Source organism: Neophocaena asiaeorientalis, unplaced genomic scaffold (genome assembly GCF_003031525.2).
Source record: "Neophocaena asiaeorientalis asiaeorientalis breed wild unplaced genomic scaffold, Neophocaena_asiaeorientalis_V1.1 scaffold193, whole genome shotgun sequence".
NCBI classification, from domain to species: domain Eukaryota; kingdom Metazoa; phylum Chordata; class Mammalia; order Artiodactyla; family Phocoenidae; genus Neophocaena; species Neophocaena asiaeorientalis.
This window is the reverse complement of record NW_020171757.1, coordinates 77,827-93,642: the sequence shown is the minus strand read 5'-3', so window position 1 is coordinate 93,642 and position 15,816 is coordinate 77,827. Positions and strand designations below refer to the sequence as shown.

The following is a 15,816-nucleotide window of genomic DNA, read 5'->3' as shown; positions in this document are numbered from 1 at the left end:
TGGAGCCCGTGCTCTGTAACAAGAGAAGCCACTGCAATGAGAAGCCTGCGCACCGCAACGAAGAGTAGCCCCCTCTTGCGGCAACTAGAAGAAAGCCCGCGCGCATCAACGAAGGCCCAAAACAGCCAAAAATTTTTAAAAAAACCAAAAAAATATACACACTAAATATATAAAATAGATACACAACAAGGACCTACTGTATAGCACAGGGAACTATACTCAGTATCTTGTAATAACCTATAGAAAAGAATCTGAAAAAGAATATATGTGCATATATATATTTGTAACTGAATCACTTTGCTGTACATTTGAAACTAACATAGCATTGTAAATTAAAAATACTTCAAATTTAAAAAAAGCCACATAAATATCTAAATATAAGCAGCAATAAGTACTATGAAGAAAACATGGTGGTATCATGGGAACATCTGATAGCGGAAACTGATCAACCACGTCCTTGGAGAGAGAGAGGCCTTTTCTTTTTGAGATATCATTGATATAGAACATTTTGTTAGTTTTAGGTGTAAAACGTAAGGATTCAATATTGATATATATTGCAAAATGATCACAGCAACTCTAGTTAACATCTATCACCACATGTAGTTACAGAATTTTTTTTTCTTGTGTTGAGAACTTTTAAGATCTACTCTCTTAGCAACTTTCAAATACCGAATACAGTATTATTGACTGTAGTCACCATGTTGTACATTACGTCCCCAGAACTTATTTATTTTATAACTAGAACTTTGTACCTTTTGACCCCTGCACCCATTTTGCCCACCCCCCACCCTCCACCTCCATGCTCTGTAGCTATGAGCTCATTTTTTGGTGATTCTTTTTAAGAGTCCAGAAATAAGTGAGATCATATGGTATTTGTCTTTCTCTATCTGATTTATTTCACTTAGCATAATGTCCTCAGGGTCCATCCATGTTGTCATTAATAGCAAGATTTCTTATTTTTTTATGGTTAAATAATATTCTGTTGTGTATATATTGTGTATTTATCCATTCATCCATCAGTGGACACAGGTTGTTTCCATGTCTTGGCTATTGTAAATAATGCTGCAGTGAACATGGGGGTGTGTATATCTTTTTGAATTAGTATTTTCATTCTCTTCGGATAAATACCCAGGAGAGGAATTACTGGATCATATGGTAGTTCTGTTTTTAGTCTTTTTGAGGAACCTCCGTAGTGTTTTCCATAGTGGTTGCACTAATTTACATTCCCACCAACGGTACACAAGTGTTCTCTTTTTTCTACATCCTCGCTAACGCTCGTTATTACTTGTCTTTTTGGTGATAGCCATTCTGACAGGTGTGAGGTGATATCTCATTGTGGTTTTGATTTGCATGTCCCTGATGATTAGTGATGTTGATCATCTTTTCATGTGCCTTATACAGTTGACCTAAGGTACCTTGCTTACTGGCCATCTGTATGTCATCTTTGAAAAAATGTCTCTTTAGGTCTTCTGCCTATTTTTTAACTGTATTGTTTTTTTTTGTTTGTTTGTTTGCTGTTGAGTTCTTGCTATGAGTTCTTTATGTATTTTGGATATTAGCCCCTTATCACATATATGATTTGCAAATATTTTCTCCCATTCTGCTAGTTGCCTTTCTTTTGTTGTTGTCTGTGCAGAAGCTTTTTAGCTTTATGTTGTCCCACTTGCTCATTTTTACTTTTATTGCCTTTGATTTTTGGTGTTAAATCCAAAAAATCATAGCCAAGACCACTGTCAAGGAGCTTACCCTCATGTATTCTAAGAGTTTTATGATTTCAGGTCTTACGTTCAAGTCTTTCAGGTCTTACATTCAATTTGGAGTTAACTTTTGTGTATGGTGTAAGTTAGTGGTCCAGTTTCAGTCTTTTGCATGTGCCTATCTAAGTTTTCCAGCACAATCTACTGAAGAGACTATCCTTTTCCCATTACATATTCTTGGCTTCTTTGTCATAAATTAATTGACCATATATGCATGGGTTTTTTTCTGGGCTCTCTATTCTTTTCCATTGATCTATATGTCTGTTTTTATGCCAATACTATACTGTTTTGATTACTATAGCTTTATAGTAGAGTTTGAAATCGGGAAGCACGATGCCTCCGCTTTGTTCTTTGTTCTCTGGATTGCTTTGGCTACTCAGGGTCTTTGTGGTTCCATAATTTTAGGATTGCTTGTTCGATTTCTGTGAAAAAATGGACTGGAATTTTGGTAGGGATTACATTGAATCTGTAGGTTGCTTTGGGCAATATGGACCATTTTAACAGTATTAATTCTTCTAATCCATTAGCACAGAATATCTTTTCATTTATTTGTGTCTTCTTCCGTTTCTTTCACTAATATTACTTCACTGTACATGTCTTTCACCTCCTTGGTTAAACCTATTCCTTGGTATTTTATTCTTTTTGATGCACCTTGTGTATGAGATTATTTTCTTAATTTCTCTGATAGTTCATTATTAGTGTATAGAAATGCAACATATTTTTGTATATTGATTTTGTATCCTGCCAGTTTATTGAATTCATATGTTCTAACAGTTTTTGGTGGGGTCTTTAGGGTTTTCTATATATAACATCATGTCATCTGACAGTTTTATTCTTCATTTACAACTTGGATGCCTTTTATTTTATTTATTTTTTTGCCTAATTGCTCTGGCTAGGATTTCCAATACCATGTTGAAGAAAGTGGTGAGGGTGTGCAGAGAGGTACCTTTTATGAACAGATGAGGAGCTGAGAGCCACCTTGAAGAGGTGAAGGTGGGAGGTTGGGATGGGGGGAAGTTCCAGGCATAGAGATGGAACCAGACTACTTAGAGGGAGAGAGAGGGGGAAAATGAGGCTGGGAAGGTCGTCCTTCAGCAGCTTGTAGGCCAAGTTAGGAAATTTCATCACGGGCTGAGAGCCATGGAAGACACTTAAGGTTTTAACCTGGGGAGTGATATGATAGGACCTGGGGAGTGATATGATAGGATGTGCATTTTCAAAGAGTCCTCAATGTCCCTGACTACAGTATGAAAGAATGACTGCAGAGAGTCAGAGGGGAAGCCCAGACACTGCCTGAGATTGTTGCAGAAGTCCAGGTGAGAGATGCTGTGGATTGAAGAAGGGGGATGGCAGTGGAAAGGGGAGAGGCCCTGTACGGTCAAGGATGAAGGTCAGGTTTCTAGCTGGTGTAAATGTGTTACTGAACCACACTGGATTCTGCTCGCTCGTGCAGTAAAGCCGATCTATTGACACTGGGTGTGGTGAAGGCAAGTGCAGCATTTATTGCAAGGTCAAGCAGGGAGTATGGGTGGCTAAGGCTTGAAAGACCTGTTGGCTTTCAGGGAAAGGTTTTAAAAGATGAGGCGAGGGAGAAGGTTCTAGGGTGTGTGATCAGCTCGTGGACATTCTTCTGATTGGTTGGTGGTGAGGTAATTGGGACTCAGCGTCATCAGCCTTCTGGTTCCATCTGTGCTTGTGGTCTATGTGCTTGTGGCTAACATGCAGTTAACTTCTTCCACCTGGTGGGAGTTTCAGTATTTGCAAAACAGCTCAAGGATATGGCTCAGAATATTATCTGTAGTCCTTGAGGAGGAACTAAATTTGTTCCGTAGCTAAACTATTGTTATTTTGTCTTGCTTGTTTTCCTTTGTTTCTGCTTTTTCTCACTCCTCTGATTAAATTTGCTCTTTGTAACTCGGGGAAGGCCTAAAAGGCTAAAGTTTTCCTGTAAACAGGAGGCAGGCAGAGGACCTGGCAGGGGAAAGGTCTGTCCCAGGAAGGCCCCATAGGGTCCTGCTTGATTACAATCCTCCCTTTTCCTTGATACTCCTAAATCTTGAGCGGGAATAGGTGTGGAACAAGAAAGGGAATAAAGTTTTGGATAGAGAGGTTAATTATAAACTCAGCAGAGGAACTCAGTTTTAGGGGTACTTGGTTTTACATGGATGGAGGGTGGTACCATCCATTGAGATAGGAACTGGACAGCTAGGTCTGGGGGAGGATCATGAGTTGTTTTTGACATTTTGTGATGGACACCTGGAACTGCTGAGTTGATGGTAGATACATATATCTAGACCTAGAACAGGAGGTATGGTTAGAATGTCGAAGGGTTAATGGCTTGCTGTTGCTAATTGCAGCCCTGGATGTAGAGGAGATCACCTATGGAGAGAAAGGAAAGAGTCCAGTTCTAACTTTAACATCTTGAAGACTTGGTGGAGGAAGGTGAGCCAGTAAAGGACACTAAAGTGGGAGAAAAGAAAAGCAGGAGTTTGTTGTCTCAGAAACCTAGTGGTTGATACAGCCAAATGCTGCTGCAGGAACTCACTTCAGTTTCAGGCTGAAGCAAGTCCAATGGAAGAAGTGATAAGGAGGTCATTGTTAGATCTTAGCAAGTACCGTTTTGCTAGAATGATGGGAATAGACACTAGAATGGAGTGAGACAGCAGGGAGCAAGGTGGAAGTGGAGATGTGGTGAGGACCCTTCTTAAAGAGGTTTGTCTAAGAGGAAGCCCATATTTTCCTTCTGATTTTGGCCTTAACTATGTGAGCAACCTCACTTACATCTGGCTCTCAACTCTTAGAATCAAGATGGTCTCCTCCACTGTATATAGAATGGTAAATATGAACATTTTCCTTTCATTCATTCCCAATTCTCTTGTGTCTCTTAAGAGGATCTTGCTGACGGTGATTCTAGTTTTAAAGACAATACATATATTTATTATACTACATGACCCCCCCCCCCACACACACACTATTAAGCAAACCAAATGCTTTATCTGGTGTTAGAAAGGTTTGGACTCACCAAGATATGGTTACTATATCCATCTCTATTTTGCCACCTTCCCAATGAATTTAGGAAAGAAAATTCTGACTATACTCACTTCTACCCTAAGCACTGAGTTGAGGATATAATTTCTCTATAAGATACACCTCCACCTTTAATGACTGAGATCTTAAGTGGTTTCAGAGATCTCAGAGCAGTAAATACTGGGTTTACAAGGAAGCTTTGCTTTTTACATCCGTTTCCTTTTAAGCAACTTATTAGTTCAGCCACGTGAAAAAAATTTAAATTTTGGTAGACTGCATCATCCTGTTGTTATTCCCCCTAATTATAACCTTCTCCCTCTCCACCCCTGCAAGAGGAAGTAGCTGGAGTCACAGAGTATTGGAAAAGTACCTAAAACACATTTTTGACATTTAGTTTATGACTGAGAACAGTGATTTGGTATTTGACTCAAGCACATTTGCCTGTTAGTGGGTGAAAACAGTTCAGGGCAAATTTAACTGCAAATATTAAGTTGTACTGAATGAATCTGTATGACAATATTAGGGTGAGGGTTTGCTGCAGAAAAGAGAGAGGAATATTGGAATGGGAAAGACAAATGATTCACGTCTTAGTTTGTTACAGTCCCAGATCCTGCAAAAGGGGACAGTCATAATATTAGTAGTTTTAAAGTTTCTTGCCGTCAGAAACAAACATACATAGAAGGTAGAATCAAGTTTGAATTCATGGGGCAATAGCAAATCCATGCAGAAGGAGTTTTGGGTGACTTAAAAAAGCTAGTGACATTTTCAACGCACATATACATGCACTGCTCTATGATGACCTGAAAATTTGCAGGGGACTTTTTGGAATAATTAGAATTCAAGGCACTGGACTTTGATACAAAGTAAATTAGATAGTAAATATACTGGGAATCATCATGCAAGTCTCCATAAGAAAATGATTTTTTTCCTTTCTTAGTTTTAATCTTCTCTCATAGCTACCTTAACAGAGCATATGTATGTCCGAGAACACTAATTTAAATAAACTAAATGAAATGGATTATTCGGAAAAGAAAAAAGGAAAGTTAAAAAAAACTAGTTGTTTTTCGCTACAGCTTCATTTACAAAAGCACACAATTACTGGAAGTCCTCTTTGCCCTAGCACATTAACTCATCGTGAGAATGTTTCTTGAGTGTTTATGATTGAGTCAATGTTTAAAATAGTGGAGACATACTTTCCCTTAACAGATGATTTATAAAAGTTTGAATATTTGTGTGCACTGAAGTTATCAGACTGGAGAAAGCCAACCGGGATAGAGATATACTGTCCTCCACGACTATCATTTGATGCCTAACACAGAAGTTGTAGTCTATTTCTTCATGTGAGGACATCCGTGAATTCAAAGCAGTCAGACTGGGTAAGATTGGGTTCAGCTTTCTGACCCTCTGTCTCCTGGTCCGCAAAGTGAGGGGACCAGATTGGATGAGCTTGCAGGTTCTACTCAATACACACTCTATATAACCCTTTCCCTTGAGTGGGGGCTGGGGCTAGTGAATGTGATGGGATAACACTCCCACGATTTAGGTAAGCTTACACAGCAGGAGGGATTTGTCAGATGTAAAGTTTCTAATCAGGTATCTTTGAGTTCATCAGAAGGGAGATTTGTCCTGGCTGGATCTGATCTAATCAGGTGAGCCCTTGGAAGTGGATCTTTATCCAGTTGAGCCTCCACGGAGGATGTCATTGGCTGACAGTCTTGTGAGACCTTGACCAGAGAACCCAGCCATGCTGTACCAGACTCAGCCCACACAAAGTATGAAATAATTCGGGTGGTTTTAAGATGCTAACTTTGTGGTAATTTGTTACGTGGCAATAGAAAACTTCTGTGATCTGATTGTATTAAACACATGACTCCCTGAGGTGACTAGACTATGGCTGAGACAACTAGTAGCTGCACACCCTCCTAGGTGCCCTTCTACAGAGTGATGGATAAACCTCTCAGAAGGTTGATGCTGTACAACACAGCCCTCCATCAAAGTAAACAGTACGTTAACCTGTACGTTTCAAACCTTTCACAAAGTAAGTTCTGTCTGTAGCTTAGAATTCCAAGTACGTTTCCAACCAAGGGTCCTGAGTGGTTATTTGTGTTTTGTCACCTCTGCTTCTCAAGTATTCTATCTTCTCTTTTTCGTCTCCTGCTGTTTAGGGTAGGTAAAGTTCTCAGAGCTGTCCTTTCAGCATTGTAACCTATTACTCAGACGTGGCAGCTCTGAGTGGTTGTAACAAGCACTGGACTTGGGAGACTAGTTCAACTCTTGGCTCTGAAACCAACTAGCCTGTGACCTTGGGAAAAAGAATTATTTCTCAGGCTCTTGGTTTCCTTATCTGTAAAACACCAGGTCTTATCATGTATTCTCGCATTGTTCAGACAAAGGAACACAAACAACTGGTAATTTCAAGGATTCTGTATTCTTGCCAGTTGAACCGGTTGTCTCAAGTATTTTAACATGTGCAAGAGATTGGCTTTACTTTGCATGGCAGGGGACACGAGTAGGGTAGGGAGGAGAATCTTTGGACATTAGAGGGAAGTAATTATATTCAGTGTTAAGGATGAAATTGTTATGAGGATGTGAAAGATCCTATGTGATATTTTTATGGAATTGTTACAAATGTAACGGGAAACTGTTATGGGTGGAATATTGCAAGATGAATTCCAGGTGTTGGTGTGCTGTTATGACGGGGTGTGGGTGCAGTGGTGGAAGGAAGCATCAAACCAAGTCTTCCTCAGACTGGTAAGGGATACTCCTTTACAGGATTCAAGGCAGTTGATCATCACTGGCCATCTACATGCATCCCTTGACCTGGGCACCAAAATTGAGAGTGAAGTACCAAGAAGGCAAGGATGGGAGTACAGAGCAGGGAAAAGTTTGGAGAACTGACATTTGGCTTTGAGTGAGATGGGATATTCAGGACATCAACCCAAGTGTGAAAAGTTCTAGGGAGCTGGAATGGAAGGTGGTGGAGGCAACATCAACAAAGCCAGGCTAGCCTCTCCAGGGCTGCTTTTAAATGCAAGATTTCCTCTCACTCTCACACTCATCCTGGGAAGTCGTACTTTGATATCAGAGGCACTTAGGGATGAGGAAACTGAGGCTGAAAGAGGTTAATTAACATTCCCGGGTCACACAGGTAGCAAATGTCAGAGAGGGGGGGACTTGAACCCGGGCCTGGCCACCACTCCCTTGGCTGGGACAAATGGGAGGACTTCCATTCCGTGCCCTTGGGCCAGGAAAAAAAGGGGAGTCCTGTGCTTCTGGGGACCCATGTTGTTCTGACATCAAGAAACCTTAAGTTGCTGGTAAAATTTAGAGAAGAGCTGGGTTGCTGTAAAGTAACTGATCCTTTTCTAGCTGGAGCTTTCCCCACACAGGAGCTCTTTCCTAGAAAATTGCATCTTTTGGGAAAGGAGGCCACACCCTCAGAGTCCTGGGTAGGTGTGGGGCTCCTTGGTAGGTTACCGGTCTGTCTTTGTGGCTCTGTTTTGAATTTCTCCCATGGTTTTGTATCTCGACCTCTTTTGCAGTTTAGAAGATGGACCTGTCCTTTTCGTTCTATTTTATGGAGCTGCACTTGGGAGTTGTGTCTTCCAGTGGCGAGGGGAACCACACAAACAATCCCCAGGGCCTTTGCCATCACTATCCGGGGCCGCCCCTCCTGAACCACACCCACGTGCCGTGCTCCGGTGCCTTCTCGCCTGGACCACCTGCCATGCGCCCGGCAGCCAGGTAGGATTTCTTGTCAGCCTGCTTCCTGCAGGTTCCTGTCAGCAGGCAGGTGTATAGGTACTAGGATTGAGGGATGTAGGGCAATTCTGACATGTGCGGCCACTCTAGTGATAGGTTCTGTGATGGAGCCCCCAGCTGTGACAGTGAGGCCAACGCTAAGTCCGGAAAATGGAGAGCTCCCCTGAAGAGCAGCCAGACCCTGACCCAGGGGCGAGGAGAAATGGGACACACTAGGGATGGGTTCACCTGATGACACAGTTGTGCCTTTGGAAGTTTGTGGTGCCATCCTTATAAAAAGGTAAGTAGGTGCAGAAGAAATTAATGTGATCTTTGAAAGGTCAGAGTGAACCTGAGCTTTGATTTTTAAGATGCTTTATCAATTAGAGACCAGAGGTTTTTCCTGATGATATTTATTGCATAAATGTAATTATTTTTCTAAAACATATTAAAATAGAAAACATGTTCTTTTGATCAATTTATACAAAGAAAATACCAATATAGTAATAAAAATACTGAAAATATATGAAAAGCACCAGAACATTAGAGAAATTACACCGGCAACAATTCTAGGAATATATTCTTGTTTTTTTTGCAATTGTACAATAAAGTGCTATTAAATCCAGTCAAAATTAGTGGCAAGATATAAAAACAGTTATGGTATATTATGAAATTTGAGGCTAGGTTTACCAGCAATTGTATCTTTAGGCTTCTTGCCTATAATGATATTTCATTAATGTTTTCATGGAAACTCTATGAATTTCCATTCCAAGTGAAGATAATTTAAATCTGAATGTTGGTCCTTGGTAATTTGGTCATGAACAGGTAATGACATATTAAAAAATAAAATTATTAATTATAGCATACTCAGTCATACAGACGTGATTAAATAAAATCAGACGAAGACACAATAAAATCAAATGTAAATATATGTGATCAATTAAGACAAGTATAGAAGTTTAGATGCCTTTGATTTTATGGTTAATTTTCAGTAAATTTTGCTTAGTCACATTTAATAGACACACAAATGTTAACAAGAAATGTTATTAAATTCAACTGGCCAGACATCAGGGAAAAACATTTTAGTGAGTCAGTGTAATTTTCATGTGAAACATTAAAGGGACACCGTCAGGACAATACATTTCCAATTTTGACTGTTTCCTCGCTTATTTGCTGAAGAACAAAACACATACGCAGATACTTCGGGATTAGATTATGACAAAGCCAGGAATCTAACATATAAGGGGAAATCGCTGTGCACACACACAGGGAGATACTATGGACAGTACTACTTAGGGTGGGCTGCAGTCACTTTCACGTCTGGAGGTGGCAAACTGAAACAGAAAAACCCAAATTAGGACGAAGTATCAGACCAGTGTCCATTTAAGGTTTTATTTCCTAGGCCAATTTTGAAGGAACTCTATTTTTTCATTCTTCATAATGCCATTTGGGAATCATTACATTCTCATGAAAGCCGCCAACACTACAACCTCAGAATAAAACATTCTGTAAACATGGCTCAATCAAAACTCAAAATTTATTTTCCAGGCAGACTATTTTTTTCTTTCATATGAAGTAGACTTATATGTGAACCAACACGGACCAAAACTGTTTATATTAAATGAGAAAACAAACTACTTGCATCAGGCTCTGCTCCTGCGAGGTGTATCATGTTACGAATTGAGGAACCGTCCTCAGTATTGCTGTGACAAAGGCAGAATATATCAAGGGAGTCAATTAACCCTGGTCTGAAGTTTTTACAGTATTTTTCACTCTTAAACCGAGAAGTGACACTTTCGATTTATTTTTTCACCCTTACCGAAAGTTCCCTTCTCGTGGCTGATTTTAGCAAGGAATTGAAATGTAAATGAATTATACTGCTCTGCATCTCAAAAACTAACTTTTCAAAAAAATTTTTATCTAACTCCTTTCGCTTAGAAAGGAGGGTGAAGATGGTCCAATGGGGAGGATCAGGAAGCAAAAGGGTCCCTGTCCAGCCAGAGAGAGCAGCGTGAAACTGCGTAAAAAAAGACTGGAGAGGTTCTTCTTCTGGACGTTACTGACGGACAGAATTTAGAGAAAATCCAACCAGACTTAGTTCCCCAAATCCTAGCTAAATGAGAGTGTGAGTGTTCATTAAAAAGTCTGAGATTAATAAAAGGCAGGCAGGCCGTTAAGGAAGACGGATAAGAAACAAAGGCTAAAGGTGGTTTGGCATTAAGTAGTTGTACATTCCAAAAGAACATCGACTAGCATCTGTTAGTAGTTCTCAAAATTACAAAGTCATGGTTACAGAAATTACTCTGTATGTTTTTTCAATATACATGTTCTTCTATATACATAGTATAGAAAAGCTAATAAGTTGGCTCAGCTATAATAATTCTGTCAAAAAAAAAGCAGATGACAGTTTTTGGCTGCAACAAAGCATGTTACTTTTCCGTTCAGCTAACATATATACATGATAAAACAAGCTTTAAAAGTATGAAATCAAAAGGGAAAAATAAATTATCTCTATTAAGTCACACAACAGATATACCTTTACTTACTTGACTAACTACCTATAGTCTCTTATAATCAATATCTTCAGCGTTTCCTTATTGTAACAGTTTATTTTCAAGACATGTTTCAGTTCCCCGCCCCCCCAAATGCCGTACATTTCCTTGGAGGAAGGAAGCACAGATGTGTGACACTTTCAGCATGGTGGAGAAGTTCTGGGTGGTACTTTTTCCAACTAATGAACGGAAAAGCCATGTTTCCTACCGAGCACCACTTCTTTAACTGTACAACAAATAGAAGAGAGAGATGACAAAAGCAAGCGAGACCACTGTTAAGGAAAGCAGCCATTGCTGGAACCAGATACAATGCTGAACTTGGTCTTCAAGCTTCCTATTGCTTTCTAGTAAACGATTGAGCTAAAGAGGGGAGAAAAGGATGAAAGGTTTGTATCAATAAAACAGTACAATAATCATGTGCATGACCAACGGGAATATTAGAAATCCCACAAACATTTATGGGACAGAGTCCATCTACTCCGAAAGGCTGCGAGCTGGGAATGCAGTTTGGTTGCTGAATGGATGTGTATCTGTTCTCATTTTGAAAAGGTCTAATTCTCTAGTTGAGAAAGGAACAAAGCAATCATTTCCTGGAGGTACTGAAACCAGCTATTCAGAAAGAGAGCCCCTCCACCTTTTTCAAATTTAAAGGCACTACATGGTACCTTTTCCATGAGATCAAGTTCTTCGATACCCCCCAAAATACCATGTGCTTTGCTATAAGGTCCCTAGTCCAAATTGAAATAGCCAGAGCTTTCAGAAAGTTAGTTAGAAGATCTCCAAAAGTAACGCACCACTTGCCATTTCCGATCTGGCTTCCCTTCGCAAAGAAGAGAGCATTTCTGTCGTGGCTATGCCAAAGGTCTGCTTTATGTCAGTGGGGAAAAAATGGATTTCTAATATTGATTAACATTAAAGACTTATAGTTAGGAAGAAAGAACACTTACCTGTAGATAGAGCTCTTCACTGGTTTTATCTGACATGTTAAAGGCATGGTGTTTTAATGTAAGCGTGGTTGGCTTAATGCTCTCAACAGTATGGCATCTTAACCTATGAAAGTACAAAGGAAACATAACTTCTTAAAGTTTTTAATGAATTTTTGAAAAGTAAAGTGTAAAATGAAAACAGTTAAACACAGAAGTGTATGTAACAGAGGTGAAAGTACTCATTCCTCTCCCCAGATATACCTAAGGGAGCAGCTAGCTCAACGTGTGTTTATCTTTGAAGGGGAGCAGAATTTGCCACCCCAAAACGTGCCTCTGGGGCACAAGGTTTATCTTGAGCTGGTTATTTTTTAAGAAAAAGCAGACAAAAGTGGAAAGCTTTTTCACTTTTCAGTAAAAGCTCTGAAAAGTGAATAGAAGTTACCTTTTTTGTGAGACGTGCACAGTTACAAGGGAAATCTCCATTTGTAAGGGTGTCTCCCTCTCTGCCAGGTACAGGAGGAGGACTTTGTATCTCTCGAGACTCTTATCAATGGAGAAGGCAGAGACTTAAATCCGCAGGACAACCTTAGCCGTGTATGTTGTGCTTTTCCCACCATCCTCCCAGAACTGGCTCCCTCGCCCACAACATCATCTTTTCTCTTTAGCTGGAGGTGGTATTTAAGGTGGTGTCATGGGCCATTGCGGGAGCTTTTACTATTTTCCTGGGTCTCTCCTCAAGTATACAGGAGGTATACATGCTAGTAAACTTCTGTTTTTTTCCTGTTTTCGTCTGTTCACCTGTCTATGATTACGGGGGTATGGCGGGGGGTGGGATGGGGATCTTAGCCAAGAACGTAGAAAAATAAAGGGAAAATTATTTTTCCTCTCCTACAGTTTGGCAACCTACCCTGGGAGCTGCTGAGATACCATACTCACTTGGGAGCCTGCAGATGGGATTCTGGAAAACGGGCAGAAGCCCGAGAAGGGTAAGAATTCTTACTAAAGTCAGCTCTCCTGGATCTCAGTCTGGTGCAGTTGAGAGAGGAAGGTAAAAATTTCACCTTGTCCCTTCTTTTCCAAATTGAGATTAGCAGGAGAAAATATTTGTGTCAGCCAGTTCCTTAGGTATTGTGACTTTGGTAGAGATTTTTGTTATGAGTATTTCTGTCTTCCACTGGTCCTCTTTCCTCCCACAGATGGTCATTGTTTTATCTGTCTCTTGTGTTGTCAGAGGAGAACCATAGGACAGATGAGATTTTCCTTTCGTTTAATTCTGTTTTGAGAGCTTGGCTTTATGACCAGTGAGAATAGTCTCTCTGGTCTCTGCCAGATGGATGAAGCATGTGTCTGCATGCATCTGGCGACCACCTGAATAGGCTGGGGATCCGGGACACTAACTGATAAGCAACATTCTCCGATGCTACCGGCTCTCGTGGGCGTCGGTCATAAGGGCCCCTTGTCGTCTCCACCTTCTTGTCTTATTTAGGGCTGGAGAAGTCCTGTTCCCTAGTGCTTACCCAGTGTCGCAGGTTTGTAACTGAAGGCATATCATTCTTATGGGAAACACTTTTCACGACCCCATTCTAACCACGTGTGACAATGAAGGTCTTTGCTTTCTTAGGCTAACTCTGGGAGTGAGCTTTCTGAATCGTGTGAGGGCTGCATCTTTTGCACCCCGTTTCGGGATGCCTCTTGCATCCATGGTTAAGCCATAAAAAGGCTTATAAGTTTGAGTTGCTATTGAGATTAATATAAGATCCTACTACTCATCAATGGCCAAATGATGGATCTTTTGAATTGGAAAAACTTCTGTGTTTAAACATTTTTTAGAGAGCTCTCAGCCTAAACAATTGTCTTTCTTGGTACCTATGGAAAGACCAACTTGAAAGGAGGACGTGAAGGAGTATGGGGGCCAGCCTTAGGGACGTCCTTAGTAAGATGAAATTACAAAGCTCTTTTTACCTCCACTTTCAGAAGATATCTACCAAATTTAGAGAAGAGTTAAAAAAGACTAGTGGCCATTCAGTTCCCCACTCATAGGGACCTTGATTGGCTGCTAAGGGGTGTTCTTCACACCCATGATTATACTGTAGTTATCAGACAAGCCCGATGGCCCCCTAGGGAAAACAGGCACGCTCACACGGGCAGCAGATGACCAGAAGTCCTCCCAGATTATCAGGAAATGGATCAGCTGAAGGCCAATATTCAGGGGCTTTTTCCCCTAAGGTGAATTGTGCACTCAGGAGAGCGTTCAAAGGCCTTTGTTGGACGCTTTATACAGACTTTGTACAGATGCTGCTGCGTTAAGCCCTGAAACTCCAGAACATGGAAATCGATTTCCGTCTTAATTGGAAATCTCCCTGATATAAAGCGAACTGAAGAAAATGTAGTTGGATGCCATTCAGGCTGAAATCCAGTTTTTTGAGGAATTAAAAGCAACTGTCTTTGTCTTGCAAATCTTCACAAAACCAGAAATTCAGCTCTAGAAGCAATTCAAAGTTCACCTGTTCATCTCAAAATACTTGTAGGTATTATAAAAGACCACGTCACTGGAAACAGAACTGTTCTGTACTTAGAAAAGTAAGAAAACATTTAAACGGTAATTTCGCTAAACCTCTGATAATAGGTAAAGGACCCCCAAAACTCCAGGAAAAAAAACCTTACTTTCTCTGTCCCTTTGAGGTGTAAATTTTCTACCCCACCTTCTCTAGGACCTGATAGCCAGCTCAAAGAAATGCAAACTTTAGGAAAATGAAGCTCATCAGAAGTTAAAGAAAAGGAGCTATTTTGAAACTGGGCAAGTGAAAAAAGCAAAACAAAACCCCCACAAATATTAGTTTAAAAAAAAAAAAAAGCTTTAGCACTCTGAGCAGGTAAACTTATTCCAACTGCCAGAAACACAGTTCGGATCCAACTGTTCTTTACTAAGCTAGTGAGTTTCGTGTCACTGTACCTAATTCATGGCTAAAATTCTGGAACCAAAGCTATAAGGTCTCTGGTTTGCATCTGTATGCTTACATGTGTGTATATATATATGTTATAAATGTGTGCTACTTTTCTACTTCTGAATGGTACTGCCAAGATTAATTCATAAAAACTATTCAACTGGCTTAAAGAAAAATAAGTGCTTTTCAAATTGAATATTCCTAAAACTCAGAAATAGAGAAACTAACCCCCAATTTTTTTCAAGTTCACATGATGTGGGATAATCTTTGGTAAATAAAAGCTGGGTTAAATCAAGACAGTATGGTACTGGCACAAAAAGAGAAATATGGATCAATGGAACAGGATAGAAAGCCCAGAGATGCACCCACGCACCTATGGTCACCTTATTTTTGATAAATATACAATGGAGAAAAGACAGCCTCTTCAATAAGTGGTGCTGGGAAAACTGGACAGCTCCATGTAAAAGAATTGAAATTAGAACACTCCCTAACACCATACACAAAAATAAACTCCAAATGGATTAGAGACCTAAATGTAAGGCCAGACACTATAGAACTCTTAGAGGAAAACATAGGCAGAACACTCTATGATATAAATCATAGCAAGGTCCTTTTTGACCCACCTCCTAGAGAAATGCAAATAAAAACAAAAATAAACAGATGGGACCTAATGAAACTTCAAAGCTTTTGCACAGCAAAGGAAACCATAAACGAGACCGAAAGACAACCCTCAGAATGGGAGAAAATATTTGCAAATGAAGCAACTGACAAAGGATTAATCTCCAAAATTTACAAGCAGCTCATGCAGCTCAATAACAAAAAAACAAACAGCCCAATCCAAAAATGGGCAGAAGACCTAAATAGCCAT

General features: G+C 40.1%; 1 protein-coding gene and 1 long non-coding RNA gene across 6 annotated transcripts in view; one reads left to right on the top strand and one right to left on the bottom strand.

The window, feature by feature from the left end:
- Positions 1-8,922: 8,922 nt before the first annotated feature.
- Positions 8,923-15,816, bottom strand: part of MOSPD2 (motile sperm domain containing 2) — a 59,466-nt gene continuing 52,572 nt past the window's right edge. The window contains exons 14-15 of one of the 2 annotated variants that reach the window (XM_024756343.1): positions 12,025-12,127; positions 8,923-9,859 (exon numbers count right to left, since the gene is read on the bottom strand). In XM_024756343.1, the coding sequence (XP_024612111.1) occupies positions 9,818-9,859; positions 12,025-12,127 (145 nt within the window). In that variant the 3' untranslated portion in view covers positions 8,923-9,817. Of the gene's footprint in view, positions 9,860-10,044; positions 11,438-12,024; positions 12,128-15,816 lie in introns of those variants that run through there. The other variant, XM_024755627.1, reaches the window with a different exon arrangement.
- LOC112407672 (uncharacterized) overlaps positions 11,401-15,816 on the top strand; it is a 10,916-nt gene continuing 6,500 nt past the window's right edge. For 2 of the 4 annotated variants that reach the window (XR_003004951.1, XR_003004855.1), the window contains exon 1: positions 12,145-12,989. This is a non-coding gene — a long non-coding RNA (uncharacterized LOC112407672). Of the gene's footprint in view, positions 11,464-12,144; positions 12,990-15,816 lie in introns of those variants that run through there. The other 2 variants (XR_003004906.1, XR_003004983.1) reach the window with 2 other exon arrangements.